The sequence below is a fragment of the Platalea leucorodia genome (genome assembly GCF_965183815.1).
Source record: "Platalea leucorodia genome assembly, chromosome: 2".
Classification (NCBI taxonomy): Eukaryota; Metazoa; Chordata; class Aves; order Pelecaniformes; family Threskiornithidae; genus Platalea; species Platalea leucorodia.
The window spans coordinates 57,126,585-57,148,106 of record NC_138824.1 but is presented as its reverse complement, the minus strand read 5'-3'; the positions used below and the strand labels follow the sequence as shown (position 1 = coordinate 57,148,106).

At 41.7% G+C, this 21,522-nt stretch overlaps 1 protein-coding gene across 1 annotated transcript in view; it reads right to left on the bottom strand.

Annotated features, from left to right (window-relative positions):
• Positions 1-19,446, bottom strand: part of HS6ST3 (heparan sulfate 6-O-sulfotransferase 3) — a gene marked incomplete at both ends in the record, with an annotated part of 307,692 nt that extends 288,246 nt beyond the window's left edge. The window contains one exon of the mRNA XM_082337671.1: positions 18,890-19,446. Within this exon, the coding sequence (XP_082193797.1) occupies positions 18,890-19,446 (557 nt within the window). The remainder of the gene's footprint in view (positions 1-18,889) is intronic.
• Between the last annotated feature and the right edge of the window lie 2,076 nt (positions 19,447-21,522).

Here is a 21,522-nt window from a genome sequence, read left to right as displayed (position 1 = left end):
TGTCTCCTTCCCTCAAGAGTTTGCATTTATTCTGAAAAGTTACGAGGATTTCACTGCTGTTATTTATAAACTGTTTCTCTGTCAATGATTCTTAAAATAAGCACTGTCCTAAAAGGACTCTCTTAATGTGCAAGTTTTGGATAGGCAACTGCTAAGAGTTCAAGGATTTGAGTTACTTTTGAAGACAGGAAAGACAGAATAGGTGAGCCTAATGTGAGTTTCAAAAGCTGGAAAGAGCAATAGGCTTCTACCCTACCTCTGTGTTCTATGGATGGCAGTTCAATTTGGATTGAATTGCCTGTTAAAATAAATACATAAAATTGTAGCCATTTTTCAAAACTCCTCTTAAAACCTCCAGCAGTCTCTGTTCCACTACACTGCCGAGCCACACGTATCCTTCTGCTCTGCCTCCCCACTCAGTTTCAGACCTAAAAGGCCCCAGTCTCTCAGTAACCCCATCTGCTTTGATTCCACCCCTGCAATCCACATCTGTTTACAACGCAGTGCATCCCATGTCCTTTCTCTTTCTCTACCAGTCCTCCCTCACGTATTCCTAAAACAAGGGTCCTCTGGATGTTCTGCATTTAAGCAAAGCCAGGAGTTTGTCAACTTTAAGAACTTCCTCTGCCTGTCCACTTCTTGCTCTGGCCACACAAAACACCTAGAGCATACCTGCAATGAGCTAGTGAGTAATGAATTACGGTATCACATGGCTGGCGATGTCATGTCATCCTATACTTGAGAAGCATTTGAAAGATCTTGCAGGGAAGGAGTACACAACTTCGTTCAGTTTAGACCATCAACATTGGACCCAGTCCCTATGAGAAAATCAAATTATATTATACCAGTTAAATTCTACACTTGTATCTCTTCCCTCACATCAACCACAAATTGCCACAGGGTAGGGAACTTGATATTGACATAGCAGAATCACTGCAGCGAAGAAGTAAGCTTCTTCATTCGTAGTGCCTAGGAAAACCTCACCTTACTATCATCTCAAATAAGAAAGAAAGAAAGAAAAACAGTATATATTAAAAATCTATTATTCATTCACACATTTAACTAGTCACACATCTTGCTCAGCCATTCCCTAAACTTCATCTCAAACGTGTTCATAAAATGAACTTCAGATATTCTGACCACACTCTACCATCTCTATGCCTTCCAAGTCCTTTAACTCCCGTGTCAAATTCAGAATTATTGTCTTGAAAAGTTTTCCATAATTCTACCTATGCCATTATCCTTAACTTTTTTTTTTTCCCCCAACTTCTTCTGATCTAGGTATTTCTGATGATCACCTTCTCACAACTAAATTTGTCACCTTATTCCACACCTCACCCACTCTTCCAAATCACAAGGAATAAATAAGTAAATAAACAAATCAATCAGTAGTCAAAATCATCTCCTTTATATGAATGGGTGAGGTTTTTTTGAAAGGAATCACTGTGTGAATTGCTAATTTGTCCTCCTAGGGTTCAATTTTGTAAGACTGAATTTCACTCAGCTTTTGGACTACCAAGTCTAACATCCCGGTTTCAGTGTACAATACAGACAATTAAATTAAAGCTATACAAAAAAAAACCCAACAACAACAAAATAAGAAAAGAATTAAAGGTGCAGCAGCAGGACAAACAACACTCAGCTTGGAAAAGAAACTTTAACTTACAACCACCATAAGCACCACACTGCAAAGCCCCACTGAGACCCCTGGCTTGCCACCATTGCTGCACGAGCAGTAGATAAAGCTGGTTAGTTTACAGCATGAACTTCTACACAACTTGCAGTTACATCTTTGCAATGCAGTCACATAAGCATCAACAGTAATTGAGAGCATTATATTGCTGGAAAAGCACACAGGCCATTAATCTGTCCTGAATCAAACAGAAAAAAAAGGCAAAGACCATTATAAAAAGATACTGCTGGTGAACTTCTCATTGAAGAGATTCTTCTCACAGCAGCATTTCAGCTCTACAAGACTTAAGCTGAAGTGAGCTACTGATGCAAAAGAAGTATATCACAAGATCTAAGAATAAATTTTTAGTTCTTCATTTGGAATCCTTTCCCAAGATTGTGACCAGAAAAAGGGTTGAGATCAGAAAAAATTACGCAAACATAGATACGGTTATCAGTTTTATCATCTGCAGGCTTTGAATTTGAACAGACAGCCCACTGAAAAGCTACGCTGTACTTAAAAGCATTTTCACATGCACTACTAATCAGCTTGTATCTCAGATAAGGGAAGAATCAATCTTCATTCAGGAACTGGAGCAATACCACAGGTCACAGGGCCCACGTGTCTGTGGTGCCAGCAACCAGAGTGAGCAAGGATACATATGTCAGTGTGTGATCACTAGCAAGTATGAAGCCAAACTAGCCAATGAGTAGGTTAAGTGACTGGGGAGCCAGGTAGCAAAGTAGCCATAAGTCTAGGGTGTTTCTCTGTGAGCAAGACAACTGAGAGAGTTGACTACTGGAGGGACCAGGAGGTCCAGCCAGACCAACTGCTAGAGAAACCGTTGGGTCTGGTGGTCAAGTGAGAGACACATTTGTATGTATGTATGTATGTGTGTCTCCGAGACAACTGGAAGAGCTGGCTACCAGAGGGGCCAGGAGGTCCAGGCCAACTACTAGAGAGACCATAAGGTCTGGGGGTCAACTGAGAGGTGTGTGTCTGCGTTGGGATATGCAAGAGGGTCTGTACCAACAACTGGCAAATGGCTATAGGCCTCAGGGGCTCACGCACCCAGGTACCAGCAGCTGGGGAGACTGGGGACCCAGGGGCCAGCTCCCAGACAGACAGTTGTCTAAGGCCAGCTACTGGAGCAGCTATCCATGTTGTGTATATACATTTCCCACTAATGGACTTTTATTGTGATCAACCAGAGAGGGGAATAGGATAAGGTCATTGGTACTGTTTATGTTTGCATGAGTGCTGTGTTTTCTGTCTGCACTGCTCTCTGACTGGCCATGCATATGTTACATACACATATTTGTGCAGGTGCCTACTGGGAATACACGCTCAGTCTCGCTATTAGTTGGACACGGGGACATGGAGCTGTAGCAGCCTTGCCTCCACTGAGCAACCAGAATTTGCAAACCCCTGACAGACATACTGGCCCAGACCAAAGGTCCAGTATCCTTGCTTCTGACAAGCAAGTGCTCATTAATAGGAAAGTTAACCAACAAGGACATCATTAGTTTACCCTAAGTACTTATTCCCCTTTCAAAAATTTGTAGCCTGTGGACTTCCCAAAATGGCATATTTAAAGGCTGTTGACAGACTTCTTTATAGATGTACTATTGTTACTTGAACACAGATTAACTTTTAGCATCCACAGTGAGAAGGCTCACCTTCTCTTATTTTGAACCTGATGCTTCTCCATTTATCTGACACTCCTTGGTTATCTGCTCCATATGACCTACAGTTTACACAATTCTAACTCCCTCAGCACACAGTGGTCATCTTCATAGCCAGTCAAACCTGGCCCTTTAAAAAGGGCTGGCACAGAAGCCATTCCTGCCTTTCCCTGAATATTAAGCATCAGATTAATAAAGTTAAGGTTAGGAGAGATCTCTGGCAGTCATTTAGTCCAAACTCCGGCTCAAAAGTCAGCCTAACTAGAGCAGGTTGCTCTGGGCTTTGCCCAGAAGTTTTGAGTAACTCCAAGGATAGAGATGCCGCAGTGTCTCTGAGCAACCTCTTCCAGTGTTTGACCACTTTCACAGGAAAAGAGGTTTTCTTCTCACTTCGCTGAAATTTCCCATTTTCCAACTGGTCTTCATTTCCTCCTGTCCTATCACAGTATGCATCCAAAAAGAGTCTGATTCTGATTGTCTACACACTCCCACTTGGAAATTGACTCTTATCCCCAGTTTGGGGTCACCCATGAACCTGCTGAGACCAGACTCCATCCCATCATCCAGGTCATTAATACAGACCTTTAAACAATGTTGGCCCCGCTGTCAGTTCCTGAGTGACACCCCAAGTAATGAGCCACCAGCTGCATTTTGTACAGCCGCTCACCCCCACTTGCAGCCCAATAGGCAGCTCGGTATATCACCCTGTCACCTAGTCCATGTCTCACCAGCGTGCCTCAAATAGCACTGTGGGGGAGCATGGCAAAGTCCTTGCTAAGGTCAATGCAAACATCCACTGCTCCTTCTTTGTCTGCACGACCCGTCTTCTCATCATGGAAGGTAGTGTGTTGGTCAGGCATGGTTTGCCCCTCGTAGCTTTGTGCTAGCTGTTCCCAGTCCCCCACTCTTCACAGGGCTGGAAATGGCTTCCAGGGAAATTTGCTCAATCACCTTCCCAGGGATGGAGGTGAGACCAACCAGCCTGTAGCTCCTTGAATCCTCCTTGTTGCACTTCCTGAAGAGGGGTATAATGTCACCTCAGAGCTCATACTGTATAAGTAAAACTAGGATGGTTTGTACACATCGCTACACATTTATGAACAAAGAACGCCAACTGTCATTTTAGCATTTACCTAAAAAAGTCTTCCTGCAAGTCCTCACAGTCAGCTTTTTCTTCACAATTCATAGTATCATTATCTCAGTATTCATCTTCTTTCCAGACGATATCCCTTTACCTTTATTTGTCAGCATTTTATAAAATAAATAAATGAACATATTAAAAATAAAACAGAGGAAGAATATTTCTCCACCCATGACATGACCTTTCTTCTCATTTGACAGCAGCTTCAGTTTCCACAGAGCTTTTGATGGAAAGCCTTGTTGAATGCCTTTGGCAACACAAGCAGACTACGACCACCGGATCTCCCTTGTGAACATGTTTTTTAACTCCTTTCCAGAATCCTACAGGATTATTCGGCATGATTTCCTATCGCAAAAGCTACATGGACCTCCCACTGTGTTGTACTAGGTAACTAGCCACTAATTCTATTCCCTGTAATAGTTTCTCCTAGTTTTCCCATCGTAGATGTTAAGCTTACTGCTAAGTAGTAGAGGTCTTTTTAAAAATTACTTTCAAATTTTCCAAATACCAAGTTTTAAGCAGGAGGTCATATCCACATTTAGTAGTTTGGTTGTTTAATTCTTGAGCTCCTTTAAATACCATCTGGTTCTGGCAACTGGCACCTTTAAATACCATCTGGTTTATGGCTTTTTTTTTTTTTTTGCCCCCCCCCCCCCCCCCTTTTTCCAAACTTGTTCCATAATTGCTTCTACCAACACTTCAATTTGAAGAGAGATCCTCTGATAGATCCTCCATAATGAAAGGTTCCAGATCAGAACTTCTTCAAAGCTCAAAGATGAGCACAGATGCAAGAGGTAGCTTCTTTTTTGATAGAACTTTATTTCCAATCAGAGGATAGAAGGAGAGACCATCTATTAGTCCTACACATTCTCTAATGGGCTTTTCATTCCCAGCGTGTTTCAAAAAGATTAATTTTGTACCTTCTGCAAATTGTACCTCAAACATCTTTCTTAGCTGTACTGCATTTTTACCTTATTTTGCCAGAATTTATGAACCTTTGTATTTTGCTCTTGCAGACAAAACTTAACCTTTTTTTAAAAAATGGTGAAAACTGCTTTGTGTAACTACCTCTCTTACCCTGCTGTTTAGCTATGCCACACCAGTTCCTTTTTGGACTTAGTATCTTCAATGGGTACACGCATTTTCTGCAATACTCCCATGTGGGATCTTCAAGTAGTTGCCATGCCACTTGCAAGAATTTTACTTTTATAAATTGTCTTCAATATGCTTTTCCATTTTAAGTAGTTTTCTCTAAAAAAAAAAAACAAAACCCCCAAAGCAGGGGATTTTCAGAGGTAGAAGCGTTTGATCCTGTAAGAGATTTAAACACATTTTACAGAACAACTGTTGGACAGTAACACTTTGAACCTGATCCTTCATACAACGGTCAGAACCACATAAAAACTGCTCCTCCATCTTCAGGTTTGCAGACTAACTGCTCCATGAAATACTCACTAACTGTGTCTAGCAATTTAGTCTCCACATCAATCATTGCTGCAGCCACTGCCACTGCCATGCAGGCACCAGGCTGACCAGGGAGCAATACAACTAAAAGGCCAGAAGAGAATGAAAGGGCTCCAAAGAGAAAGAAGCAGAGGAAAACAACCACATAATAAAGTCAGCTTCTGTGCATTTATACACCACATTGCTCATGGGGCTCCAGGTCCTGGAATTAGACATTTATCATTTTTCATGATCTGATGTTTCTCTTAATTTCTAATCCATGATTGCAGAGAAAAAAAATTAAAATTCAGATACTAGATGTGAATTCAAGAAGCAGAAAGCAAACAAATCTCTATTGAAAGATAACAAGAAAGCATAAGCTAACTGCTTAAAATTAGCTCTCAAAAATTTAACAGAAATTCAAATTTGACTACTGAGATTCAACAGGCCACTGCAGAGCCAAAACACCTGCTGAAAATTGACTTGATAGAGCTATGTGCATTCCTGTGTTTTGATGCAAACAGATGTTCTATTTCTGTCTCCTTGCTTGTTGCTTCTATCATGAAATCACTTTTCCCTCTGTGCACCCCAGGGGTATTCCCCCCTACTTGTACCTAAATTCTCCTCTTTACTTCATACCTTTCTAGTCCCATCAAACCATCACCTTTTTTCCCCAGGTTACAGAAGCATTAGCAACCCTCCTTCTTTCCCTGTGTGGCAGGGGGGGACAAAGCCAGGACCTATCTACCTTCCTTCACCTGCTGAGAAGGACTCCCCTCCTCCCTGCCTCAGGATGAAACTGGTGGCTCACCCTGCAGAGCTGGGGCTCAGTATTACCAACCGAGAGCTGATGGTAAAGCACGAAATTTTTCTGCCAACTCTGTCAATGCTAATCTTAAATACCTTCTTCTCTGAGACATCCTAAAAGCAAAAGACTTAGGCATGCGCTGTACAGACAACTTGCAATTGTTTAACACTTTATCCTAAGAGAAACTGAATACAAATCAAAGGGAAACAATTATAAAAGCCCTCTGAGCAGCAGCTTAAGGGAGCAGATAGAAACACAGAGGAGTTACACAGAAATGCATCTTTTCTGTCCCCTGTCTTTTCAGGTAGGGGAAAGAGAACATTTATTTTTCCTTATCAGTTTTTGTGTACTGCTAGGAACAGAGGGAACAATAAAACAAGGAATTTAGGACAGATTAAAGCAGTCAATTCTGTTAGCCCTTGCAAGGCCAAACAGCTAAAAATCTAGTAGCCCCTTTGAACCTCAGCAGGGCAGACAAGCTCAGAGACAAACAACTCAAGCCTGCAGCTTGCCAAACGAGCCAAGCAGAGATGAGCACACCTCTAACCAGCTCATTCTGTACGCAAAGCAAGCCAGTACAATGCAAAGGGGATGAGAGTCACACATGAAACACATATAAAACAAAAGCAAAAGAGCTGGCAAGATAGGAAGAACAGTGATGTGGGAGAATGGGCAACATCAGGCTGACAAGAAGGTAAATCAAAAGTGTAGGATGTAACCTGAATAACACAAGAAATAGGAGGCATCTTTGAGGGAGAAAAAACAAACAAACAAAAAACAGAAAACATGACTGTGGAAGAGAAACTCTCCTTTTAGCACATGTCCTTTTAAGCTCTTCTGTTATCTATACATATGGCACAAAGTGAAAATCTTCTAGTCACATAGTACCAAATTCAGCTCCTGAAATAATACACAACTTGTAATTTTGTTTAAAATATCAATGCAACTACAATGATCTTCTTGCTATGAATACTTCCTAATTCACTTGATCTTTACATTTCATTTGGGTTTAATTTTTAATATTTTCTTTGGAACTACCTGATAATGGACTGAAATACAAGTAGCAGAGCATGAAACAAGAATGATAAACATCTACCATTCCCACTGCTCTCCTAATCAAAGCTGCAGTTCTGTGTGGCCGCACTTAAGCTTCCCAGTCAATCTGTTTGTCGGATGCAGTCCATCAGTTTTACTATTACTCTATAGCAATGCCCAGCAGCCATTTGGATGCGTGCTACTGACCCATATCACAATGGGATTCTTTATCCCATTGTCAGATACCTGGCAATTTAATCAAAAGGAGAAGAGCTATACACTAATACAAAATAATCTGCAGAAGTCAGAGGCAGTGCTGCAAAACCCAACACACATTTACACGCTCGTTGACCCACCAGCTTTGGACAAGGGATGTAGGAGACTGGATATCAAAACAAAGACTTTGCTGAAGAAGGTAATGTGTTACAGAGGACCTGGGCTTTTTAGGAAAAGCTACTTGCAGTTATTCCTTTCATTTAAGCAGCTAAATTCTCTATTTGGAGGAAACCATTTCAACAGGCATCTTCAGGTTTTAAAAGCTTGTCAAAAAAGGCATGATCACTTTAACACAACAGGGACTTTAAATCTTTACTTCACAAAAGAAACAAAGTTAAGTAGTAAAAAAAAAAAAAAAATACATACACACACAAAGTAATTACTTGAGGTTTCTCCCCAGTATCTTAATAAGTAGATTGATTAAAAAGAGTTTTGAAGACCACATCTTCTGAATTTTTCCTACTTAGTGTTTTTAAGTATTTATAGTTCATTTAGAAGAAACGTAAAGGTATAAACACCAGTTCTTCACCTGCGTATTTATTCCTCAATTGTGGATTCTGTATTTGCCTACAGAAGATTTTATACAGAAGTTTTGAACCTTGCACAAAAGAATCTTACCTATATTGAAAGTTCAATCCAATAACTCAACTTGGGAATAGGAAAAAGAAAGGCAAAGCAGTTACGTTCTTTCATTGTAAACTCTGGGAAGTTATTTCATGTTAACACATGACAATTAAGATTTTACACTATAATTTAACTGTGAACAGTTTAATAGTTATCACTGTAGACGGAAGTTAAAGAGCTCTAAAGAACACTGCAATATAGATATGGAAAGCTATAAAAGTGTTAGCCTTCTGGATAAAAATAATTTGAACAGAAATGCTTGACTCAACACACCCTGAAACTGTATAAATATTACAGAACACTAGGAGTCCGAGTATTAACAACAAAAAAGACAAACATGTGACCACCTCTTACTTACTGAATTGCCATTCAAGTTCTATTTTATCTGCTGAGCTCAGCTTAATAAGGAAAAGTGGACCCTCCCTGGCACCAGAGAAGCATACCATCCCAGTCTTAAAAGAAGTGTACAATGAAACATATTTACAACTCATGCCTGAGGTCAGTTTTACATTGGATGTCATGGACACATCATAACACATTAAAAAAGTATTGCTGGTAATAAGTTGTTTCTTTCAACAAACTGAAGTAATGCTCACAGCAAAAAAAGCCATTGCATCTATCCTTCCTTTATTTAATAATTGTAGCTTTTGATCCTCTTAAGGAATTCTTAAATTGAGGAACAGGGAGTAGTTAAAATATCTACATCAGCAGGTTGCAGCATCTTCTCCATTATAATTCTTCTCCCCATCGTCAATAAATAAAAAGCAAACCTCACACTTACCTTCAAGAAGGACTCAAGGAGCTGCAGCCTGGTCAGTCCCACCTCCATCCCTGGGAAGGTGATTGAGCAAATTTCCCTGGAAACCATTTCCAGCCACATGAAGAACCAGAAGGGAACTGGGAACAGCCAGCATAAAAGCTATGAGGGACAAACCATGCCTGATCAATACAATTGCCTTCCATGATGAGAAGACTGGTCGTGCAGACGAAGAAGGAGCAGTGGATGTTGTTTGCATTGACCTTAGCAAGGACTCTGACATGCTCTCCTAAATGTCATTTGAGCCACACCATCTTCTCACTTTGGGCTCACAGCTTATTCCTACGCTGCTTCCCTTTCCCCTCTTATTCTTAGTAGTTCCTCAAGCAAACACCACCAGTTGCTATTCCACTCACCCCCACATTCTCAGCCATAGCATGTGTGCAAAGACACATGGAAATAAAATAAAAAATTGCAATTAGTTACTTTCAAGTGTGAAAATACACAAACACCGAGATACAAACATATTTGCTACTTAAACAAAAGTCAGCTCAAAAAACAAGATACAAACAGGCTACTTGGTTAAAGTAAAAAAAAAAAAAGAAGCTTTTTCCTACATTGCCACCTCTAAAATTTAATTTAACATACTTTTAAAAGCATAATGTGCCCAAGACTTACAAATGGAAATCTGTAAGTCAGCAAGCTCTTTCCATTGACATTATTAGATTTTAGATGAGAATTTGAAAAAAAAAAAAACGCTGGTATTTGATTAGTTTTGTGAAGTGTGCCTCCTTCTTTCACTCACCTCACTTTCAAGTTTACTTGTTTGCAGAAGGTAACTGGTCTCAGAGAGGTCAGCTCCTCCACATATGCTAACATCCTTGAAAAGGCCATTTCCTTCCAGTACCAAACAGCACCAGGAACCACATGGCCAGCATTCTCAGTGTCAAGTTACTTGACCGAGTCAGGAAGTATACTCTCAAGTCAATTATTAATATTATGGTTTGTTTCACCAATCCTTCATTATTTCGACTTTGGAAATTGAAGTTGTGTCTGGTCATTGCTTTCCCCATCCCACCATTATTCTTCAAATGGCATTCAAAGTTTCCCCACTACTAAGCCAGTGTGTTTGGCATCTCTATCAGTTTGTAGACACTCAGAGCCACACTTCAACTTCCACTAATACACTTTCAAAACTGATATATCACTGTACTAATGCAACACTTCTAGTATGTCTGAAATCCACTTTACATCAACCGTTTTCTAACAGATTACTAATTTTTAAAGAAAACAAGTTAAGACATTAAGTTTAAATCATTAATTAAAACCCAATCCTACCCCCCCACACACTTTTTCTAAAATGACTTTAAGCTGTGGGCCAAACTCCAGATCTTTATAGAAGTACAATTCAGGCCACCTAACAGTAAGCTCCATAGCCAAACCAAAGTCCTCGGAGCTTGAAGGTAAGAGGCCCTATCCTTACAAGAACCCATTTTATACTTTTCAGTCAATATATATTGAGATCTTGAGCACTGATCATGTAATAGACCACAAGTATTTCAAGAGTTACTGATCTTGCCACTCTAGAATTTGTTCTAAAAGAAGATCCATGCCATCTTGAACAAAACCCCAAAATAGTTTAGTTGTTATTTTTTTCCCCCTAAATTAGTAGTTGTTTCAAGGCTGAATCATTTTATCACATAGGTAGTCCAAATTAGACCCTTAATTCATACAATCAGCCTCCCTACACAGTGTTTGAAAACCTTGTTCAGCAGTAACAGAACTTGGAAGGGACTTTAAGTTACCTTGTAAGGCAACCAGGAACATTAAGGCATCCAATGTAATTTAGCACTAGAAGTTTGGGTTACAAATACTTCGAGAACAGGCAGCAAGTTGAATACAATAACTAAATACATTGAAGAATACAGATTCCCTTGCTTTCATTAGACCTCATTCTGCACAGAGAGCAGCAGAGTCTTTACATTATTAGCTCAATTCACTACCATGGCTGCACCAAATTCTGGGAGGAAACGCTTTACTCTTGCTGACTTAGAAGGCAACACATGAAAACTGCCAACACACCTGAAGGGAGAAATCATTCAGTTCAACCAGCTCTCTAGACTTTCCATTGAGCTTCTTTGTGATCACTAGAGCTGAGCTGGCAGAGATTTTTTTCTTCCTCCACAAAGTGTTCTCAAAAAAATCAAGAGTAAGCTCACAATTTTATCCCTGTTTTTGCCACTGGCTGGGTCTACAGATTTAATCTCTATCAGTGTAATGGCATTACACAGCACCTTTTCCCACTCACACAGTAACTTTCCGCATTCCACCTCAAACCGATACATACCCCCAAAGCTACATAAGAATTTAAGCAATATCCTATTAAAGAGGATTGGAAAATACTCTAAATTAGGCAGATAGTTAATAGAAATTAAAAAGCATCTTAATAACATGAGAGTTACAACAGCTGGTATGTCTTATAACACTGTACAGCCCCAAAGGATGCTCCTGACACTTCCACTCTCTTCTGCTCCAGGGCTTCTCTGCCTAGCTCCAGCACAGAGAAGAGAATAGCTCCTTCCTTTTAAAGAAAGTCTTATTAGACAGCCTATTTTCCAGCATGAAATACCAGAAGCAGCCAAAAACCCACCCCAACATGATATAATAAGCTAGATTAAAAAGGAAGCAGCAAGGTCTGCATGAAAGGAGCAAGCAAATTTACTTGGGTAAATCACTAAGTTCTCTTCCAGACAACTAAAAGAACTGCTGCTCACCTGATCATTTTCGTAACATTCACCTCCCTGTCTCAAAACCTACTAAGTTTCACAGTTATCTGTACATTACAGTGATGGGTGAATAAGAACAATCAATTCCCAATTGAACTAATGCTGACCACTGTGTTATCAACACTAGTAATTAACAGTAAACGTGAGTTCTAGTCATTTTTGTAGTCCCCAGCAAGGCAACCTGCAGCAACCTCAAAAGTCTGAAGACTTATCTTTGGGTCAAGTTTTCCAGAGCTGTGACAATCCCGATGCTGAAGAGTTCTATCCGCATCAATCATTTGTCTGCTACTGTGGGCAGGGGAAATCTCACAGGAGAGGAGTACAGGGCAAAAAGTAGTTAAGGAGAGTTGCTAGTTGTTGCCACAAGTTCTAAGACAAGTTCCCTTATAACACATAGAAGAAAAGATTAGCAAACAGCATTACTGTCTCAATCAAGTTGGATCAAATCAGTCTAATTTCCCTCTAAAATATAGTAATTGACTTCAAGTAGGAAGGAAATGTTTTTAAAAAAAAAAATTAAGAAGTACGACTTTAGACAACATTTCCAATTAGTGTCATAAGCCAGAAAAAACACAGTCTAGAAAAAAAAAATATGACGTGGCAGGAGCAGAACTCCCTGAAAAGCAATTCTGAGAGTTATATCAAACAAAAGGTTTATTACAATGGGATTTATTTCTATTCAATGTTTGCATCAACAACGTGGATGCTGAATACAAAACACATTTATTAAATATGCCAATGAGTAAAAGCTAGGAAGGACAAAAATAAGATTTAAATCAATTTTACAAATTAAAGAAACTGACAGAAGAGGAATGAAATCCAGTGAGGACAAGCACAAAGCTCGCATAAAAAGACAATGGGAAATATAAGTAGTAGTCTTTAAGAAAATGAATAGGGTCTAAATCCCAAGCTGAACAGCCAATGTCAGGCAACTGCAAAATAGGCAAACATCACTGAAGTGTACAACCACAAGCACAACTTTCAGAATAAGCAAAGTAATCTTTTTTGCTCCACTTTGTACTACACTTACAAATGAAATACTGTACCCCCACTGAAGCACCCCATTTCAAGAAAACAACTGACACAAATCCAAAGAGGAACATTAAGAATGGCCTACGATAAATACAGAATGAGCTGGATTTGGTTACATTTCAAGAAGGGAAGGTTGAAAGAGGACTTTCCTAAGAACCAAAGTACCTAGCAGACTACTGCAGAGAAAAGGGGATCAATTTGTTCTCAGTTTCTCAAAAGACAGAAGATGCAATGGGCTTAAAATTGAGGTTAATAAGATTCACACTAAGCACTGGGGGGAGACAACACCACTTTCCAATAGTAAGGACAATGACACCCTTGAGCAGATTACCAAGGTTCTTTTAAAGCATCCAAGAGTGGAGACAGTTAAGGAATGAAAAAAAACCCCACACTGTCAGTAGCAGGACCCTCAGAAAATTGTTTAATCCTTGTTGTTCCTTATGTTTATAAAAAAAAAAAAAAAAAAAAAACAAAAAAACTATATGGAGCTTACTGGCTCTAACATTCATTCCAGCAGAAGATATCAAGGTATGGCAGAGAATTCATGGGTTTTTTTTCAGTTTAAACACTTGTGGCTTTTCATTCTCTTCTCCCCACTACCTTCAGTGTAGTCTGAATTTTCAATTAACGCTCTTACATTTTGATGACGATCCTAGTTACCATGGCTGCAAAGAACAGAGTCCATCTTACACTCTGTTATTGCTAGAGCTTTAAAAACACTCAATAGTCAAATACAGGACTGCATAAGAAAAATGAATCTTACTAATAATTTCTATTCAGCCCTCCCAATTCCATGACTCATGGGTTTACTGCTGATTTATACTTCCACAGAATAACGGAGCACACAGTAAGTTAAACAGACACGAGGAAGTGAAGAGTACAATGGAAGCAAATTAATGAAAATCAATACTTTCAAAGACTAAACTGCACTGATAATAAAGCTCATGGGGTTTACACTATTAGACTGATTTCACTGTTTCATATAAGAAAATTAGACAACACTTTCAATGCAATGTTCTTTCAAGTGTGTAGTTTAAAAGATTACCTTCCTAGTTTAATCAAACTTATAATAAATAATAATGAATAATTATTAATGATATTGCAGACACACCAACAAGGGAGGAAATATGCCTTGATTAGGACCTCTAAGGTCCCCTCTCAATCCCTCATACAGAGATTAAAGAGGCAAAGCGAGCCCTACCTCACACACCAAGTTTTACCTGGTAAACTAACGGAGGCAGACGATCAGTTTGGACAATGTCTCTGCAACATGAGATGTTGAATTCTTCTCATCTAGTTTTAGACATCAAGTCCCAATTAGCCATTCCAGGCTTGCCTTCTAATCAGTGAAAGGAAGAACTGTCATTCCAGAAGACAATTCAGCAGCTCTCGGACATGTCTTAGACCCTCCAAAGGACAACCCGTATTATTCCGTTTCTCCCCGCTGTCTACAGAGGCAGCCTAACATCACTCACTCAGACTTGAGACCGACTCCTCCCCGGCATCCCAGGTTAGACATCTAACAACATTTCTCTTCCCTTTCTTTCCTCAAGCAATGTTGGCTAAGGCTCCACAGTCTCAGCTTCTTGGCACCTCTGAAGGAAAACCAAGTTCCAGAGGTGGAGCTAAACACAAGCATCATCAAATTCAATGACTTCCAGAGAGGGCAGAAAAAATAAATACACAAGGAAATAAAAGACTGTTACTTTAAAAAAAAAAGAATTCCACTCCAGTCTCAGCTACTTTCTGTTATAACAGCCATTTTTGTAAGGCAGAGTAAATAACCCAAGTTGTAGACACAATGCATAGCAGTAACTCTCCCGTTAAATGTATGGGGGGCTATGCTGCCGATGCAAGAACTTCCACATGAACCTAACTGCATCTTCATGGGAAGTCTCAATGCTTTACTTATACTAATTATTTGCAATGTTGAGCTGAAAACTATGCTAATAAGAACTTAATTTAAAAATGCATCAGCTGCATACCCTTCTCAATAACCTCACTATCCAGACAGCAACTTTTCTAAAAGTGAAAGCTGTACATTAGTATGAAGAACTAATAGCCTGGCTCTGTAAACACTTAAGCAGGTATTTCAGCAGAACATCTCACACCCTGAAAATTAAAACTTATGCAGATGTTTGAAGAAATAAAGTCTACAGTTGTTGGTTTGTTTTGTTGGGTTTTTTTAAAGTAATTTTTAAAGTATTCAAAAGAATGACTGATTCCTAACAAAAAAAAAGATAGTTCTACAGCTCACAATAGCATCCAATACATTGACAACAAACAACTTCTCATTCTGAAGTACCTAAGCTGGGACAAGGGCACAGGACACTTCATACCATTAAGTCCCAGAGAGGTAAAGGCCCAGTAACATCAAAATTAGAGCTGGTACTTGGGCTTGAAAGAGTTCAAATTGCTGGGGCACAGCAGCAACTTCTGCCTTGTGTTCCTTCTTGGAATCAGAGACTTCAAAACACAAACATCAGAAACAGAAAAGGCTGAGATAAAGCCTCTTCAAAACCCTGATGAGACTTCAGAAGTAAAACATCTTTAAAACACACTGCCCATGAAAGACAGAGAACTCTGAGTGAGGTGAGGTAGCACTTCACACACCTTCTAAGACCCTTAGGGCCATCAGCCACTCCCTCCTTTCCCTACTATGTAGCCCCTTCCCTCATTAATTCTAATTATAGTTTCTTCATGAACTCTTCTGAAGACATGTGTTAAAAGGTAGTACCTAATCTAATTTACTCATAACAAAATAGCAAAAAAAAAAAATACTTCCAAGAGCCACTCATTTAATTTCTACTCATGTTACACCATTACCAGCCCTCTAAGAAGCAAATTTTCAGAATGCGAAGATTTATACTCTAAATCCCTTATTCCCTCTGCATAGTAAAAGATACGCTACATAGAGATCTTAAAGAACAGATTATATTAACACCCTGCTATGAGGAGAAAAAAAAAAATCTGAAATACACTTAACATCATCCTTACTGCATCAAAGATATGGCACAAGAGATCAAACACCTTGGTGCCAAATTCATAATATGGTTTGTCCTGCTGCCCTCCTAGCCACAAAGAAAAGTCATTGTCAGGTATTTAACCAATTTAGCCTAATTTTCTGACTCCACAGCTGGAAGGTAGAAAAGTTGAGCTATTCAAGTAAGTCTAATGCCTCAAACACATTCAGAAGCTTTAAAGGATGACTTAAAAACAATCAGTATGCTTTAGACTCATGTGCTAGTTTCCTGCTTATTTTAGGCACACAGTCTCCTCATTCTTAATTCTCCGTTAGACATTTAAAAAAAAAAAAAAGAGACTTAGATGCATGCCTCTAATAGTACAGTCCTCCAGCAAAGTATTTTAGGCTTGATTCCAACTTTACCAGGAGGAAAGACATTCACAGCAGAGACAATCCATACTTCAGGGTTATCTGATTCATTTTACAGCTCCTTGAAAAACTGAAGTCGAGCTACATGATTATAAAGAGAAAACAAAGAGAAAAATGAAAAGGTGTCTACCCAGCACAGGGTATAATTTAAGAAGGAAGGAGTATTAGAACAATGCAACAAATAATTATTCACAGCACTTTCCTCACTTACATAAAGATGAAGCAACGAAGAAGCAAGAAGTGCAATGTGACACTAACCAAATCATTCACTAAATAAACAAAAAAATTTAAGAAAACACTATTTAGCTATAATGGTGAAATGTCACTACATGCCTTTCTTCAATCAAAATAATTACTAATTATCCACCGAATAACCACTATGACCTGCTTTGTAATTCAACTCAAAAAGTTTTACATGTACTTAATATAATCATGTTTTTTAAATAAAAGTACTGAAGCCACTACTCCAATTTTACTGCCTGTTTGTGATCTTTGTAATTCAATTTAACGCTCAGTTATTTAACTACTAATATTCTTCATGAGAGAGGAAAAGAGGACTTCAGTGGCAGATTACTCATTCTCAGACATTTCTACAAGTATTACTCTTCCTCCTCCCCTCCCAGGTTTACATTACAAGTTTATTGAATATTCCTTAAAGCTATACGGTTATGACCAAGTTATTGTGTCCTTGAAAACATTCACAGCATTTCTCTTCCACCAGCACATGAGTCTTTACGCTTTATCTTCAGCTAAACAGTTTTCACAGAGTTGTATGAATAACCTTAACAGTATTCTGCAAGTCCAGTCCAAGTCCACAACCATCAACAATAAATTCAAATTATCCCAACTGAGTCTTGCCAAACATCACTAGCTTTGCAGTATCTGAGGGCCTTTGATGTTCACATAAAATAACCTTCAAATTGTTCAGCAACAATAATAATAAACTCTATTGTCTTGATGAATAGGCCCTGCGAAAATGAGTCCACATATGTCACGGACTGTACGTGGTTTTAAATGACAAGGTAAAGAACACAATGTGTCAGCGGTCCTACTGAAAATTTAAAGTTTGCAGACTCATAAAATTAAGATGGATAGTAAAATGAACAAACATAAGTTATCTGGAAAACTATATAACTAAAAAAAAAGGTATTTTGCCTAAATATTTTACAGATATTGAAGTTACAATCATCACAGTGCAATGGTTTAAGACAGAATTCAGCTCATAACTTACTACACATGTTCAAAATCATAGAAATAAAGATAGAATCTAATATTAGCCTGAGAATCAGATTTAATGGTAAATAAATCAGAACGAAGCCCAAAACTTACTGAATCACCTAGAGCTATCTCGTATGGAAAGATACTACCCATCTGACAATTTTTCCATTTTAAAAACAGAAAAGACCTTTTGCAAGACCCAACAAAAGTGCAATACAATACAACATGCAGAGAGGCAGCATGCACACAAAATCCAAAAGTTTTCCACTGTCATCAGATCATCAAAAGAACATTAACACTGCAGGTTTTGCTAGTACTGCGCTCCCTGCACAGAGCCTCCTTCATCGTCTCCTGACTTTCAGCTCGCACATATTTATAGCGAGCGATCACTACACAACGCGAAGCAGAGAACCAGTCTATCTGCCGACCAGAACCAGGGGAAAAAGAGAGTTTAAGGGCTTCTGGATACTTCAAACTCCACTAGTTACACCATTCAGCAGCTGCAGCAACGTTAAGACTCTGCAGAGGCACTCTTCTTGTGCGGAAGAGCGTTTTGGTTTTTAAAAATCAAGTTTCAAATGGATAGCGGAAACTTGCACAAAAATGAGTGGAGTTTAGTTTCTCTCGCGCTAACCTGCACAAAATCGGGCAGCTGCGTACGCGCTACGCGGAATCGGCACAAACCTGAGGCGAAGCGAATGCGTGACAGGTGACAAACAGGGAGGGGAACAGCCCAAACTAGGGCCTCCTCTGGGAGACAAGCCTCTTCTCCCCCCGCTGCCCCCAGTTTGCTTGTTAACGACGACGGCAGCGGACCATTCTTGCCGGACCGCCGGAGAGCAGGACCCACCGCGCCGGGAAAGGCGGGATCAGCCTTTCGAGCGGGTGGAAACCAAGCCCCACAGGCGAGACCCTTCGAGCCCCGGGCGGGCTTCCCCGCCAGCTCCCCGCCTCCCCGGGGCGGCGGGCGGAGGGCAGCCGCCGCCGCCGCCGCCGCCCCCCCGCCGCCGGCACTGACCTGAGGGTGCGGTTGCCGGCGCAGCCGCGGCGCTCCATGGCGGCGGGCACGCAGCTGGTGAGCTCGGTCCAGTCGGCGTGCAGCCCGCAGCTCCAGCCGGTGGAGAAGCGGGAGAAGAGCCAGGTGTCCTTGTCGCCGCCGGGGCGGTGGCAGGCGCACTTCTTCTGCCCGGCCCGGCAGTAGCAGGGCTGCTCCAGGCGGATGTTGCGCACCAGGTGCCGCCCGAAGGTGGTGCCGCCCGTCTTCTGGATGTGGAGGAAGACGATCACGTCGCGGCCCCGCATGTCGAACTGCACCCGCCGGCACAGCTCCCCCCGCGCGAACGGGAACTTGGCCACCAGCCGCGGCAGCGCCGCCGCCTCCTCCTCCGCGGTGCCCGCCGCCGCCTCCTCCTCCTCCCGCTCCGTCGGGCCCCCCCCGCGGCGGGCGGCGGAGGCCGGCGGGCGCCGGGGGCAGGCGGCGCCGGGGCAGGCGGGCGACACGTACTGGTAGACGATGAGCAAGAAGAGCAGCGCCAGCAGCGGCGGCAGCAGCCACCTGTTGAAGCGCTCGTCCATGGCGATGCGCGGGGGCAGCGCAGCGCGGCGCGGGCTTAGGCGCTGCCGGGCGCTGACAGTGCGGCCGCCCCGGTCGGATCCCGCAGCCGAGGGGCGCCCGGCTCCCTTCCCGACGGCATGGTCCTCGCAGGCGGCCGCGGCTCGCTCCGCTCAGCCCAGCTCCAGCCCGCCCGAGGCGGCCATCCCGCGGCTGAGGTGAAGGGGAGGCGCCGCGGCGGGAGCGCCTCGCGCCGTCCCCGGCACGCGCAGCCGGGCGGCAGCAGCAGCACCAAGCCCGCTCCGCCGGCAACTCTCCAGCCCAAACACACCGCTCGGCCCCCCGCGGGGCGGGGCGGCCCCGCCCGCCAGCCAATCGGGGCAAAGCCGGCCGCCTGAGCAGCCAATGGGCGGGCCTAGCACGCCGGCTCTCTCGCCAATGAGATCGGGTGGCGAGTCAGCGGGGGCGGTGGGAGTCACTCCGCGCTCCCCTCCAGGTATCGGACGGAGACCGATGGCGCGCGGGTGGGGGGGAGGTGGAAGCAGCCAATGAGGCGGCGGGGGCGGGGCGGAAGGCAGCCAATGAGATCGACAGGGGGCTCCTCCAGGTGAGCGCGGCAGCCGCGGCCGCTCCGCTCCCGCGCGGTTCCGCGCAGCGAATAACGTAAGTTTTTTCTTTTAAACTCCTTAATATCCCGGTTTTTTCCTTTAAACTCCTTAATATCCCGTTATTTTTGCTTGGAGGGGGCGTGTCTTGTACCGTTCGCGGATTCAAGCCCGTGTTTATAACCCCGGTGTTCAAGTATTTCATATGACTGGGTCGGACAACGCTGCTTACTGCACAGATTAACTAATTAATTGTAGAGTAAGTGATCCGCAGTGCTGCTGGATCCTGGGGTCATTTGAAGTCTTCAGAGCACAAAGTCCTAAATGCTGAACTGACTTTGCGGAAAACTTTTCTCTCCTCAAGGCACTAAAATCCATTCCCCGGCAGCTACTTGATCATAAATTTTCAAAAGTTAATTTTTCAAGTTCTCCATTTGAAACCGCGTTGTTTTCCCTATTGAAAAATTTTTTTTTACTAGACATTAAAATCTTTAGCTTACAGGTCACACCTAGCTGAGAAGTGTTTTGTCAAAAAAACACTTGTTTTGTCTGCAATGAGTTTTCCATATTTTTAAAAGTCTGTTACAAACACTTCATATCCAAATACAAGCCTCGTACAGCTCCTGGATTATAATACATTACTATGCAAAGCATTTCATGTTAGAACTGATTGCACATCTCAGTTATTTAATTACAGAATGTCTTTATTTACCAAGAGATTAATTAGATATCTGACAGTGCTAAAGCAACTTTCTTGCTCAACTCTGAAGACAACTTCACCTCTGGAAGACTGATAACAGAAGAGTAGTGCCTTCCCATGGGACCATTTAACTTCAGAACTTAAAAAAATAGTTAGACATGTATTTTAAGCTGAAGATTTTTATATAGAAAGTAAGAGTATTTGGACTCTCAGAAGAGAGTATCGGCTCCCATTAAAGCTTGCCAGAAATAACAGAAATTATCAGAAAATGGTCTAAACAAAAGGAGTTAAAACTTTAAACGTGAGATGCTCCAAAAGTTGCTACCACAAGAACAACAGCATACGCCATCTGACTTCAAACACACAAACATACCATACACAGGTACACATTTCCAGGGTCCCACAGCACTGTTAAGGCATTATGCTGGTAAAAGTTTGAGAGGAGGCAATTCTCAGGTCTTGCCAAGACATCAAAAGAGACGCACTTTTATCTTCAGTGAAATTTCATAAGGAAGACATCATGGGTTACATGGAGTTCACCCTTGTACAACCACACACCACAGTGCTGGAAGCCCAATCCCTCCATCTGGCAGAAGAAAATGTGGGTCTGGTGTCAAACCAACCTGTTCAGTCTTCCTCCCGTAATGACAAGAGACGTGCACCCAGTCACTCTTACCAAAGTGGAAAACAGCACTTTTATCTTGCAAAATCACCGTGTTCTGTGCCAGCAAGAGAAGCAGAGCATCCATCTCCTCTCTAGGGAGACCTGACTCTCTTCTCTGCTTTGCCCACCA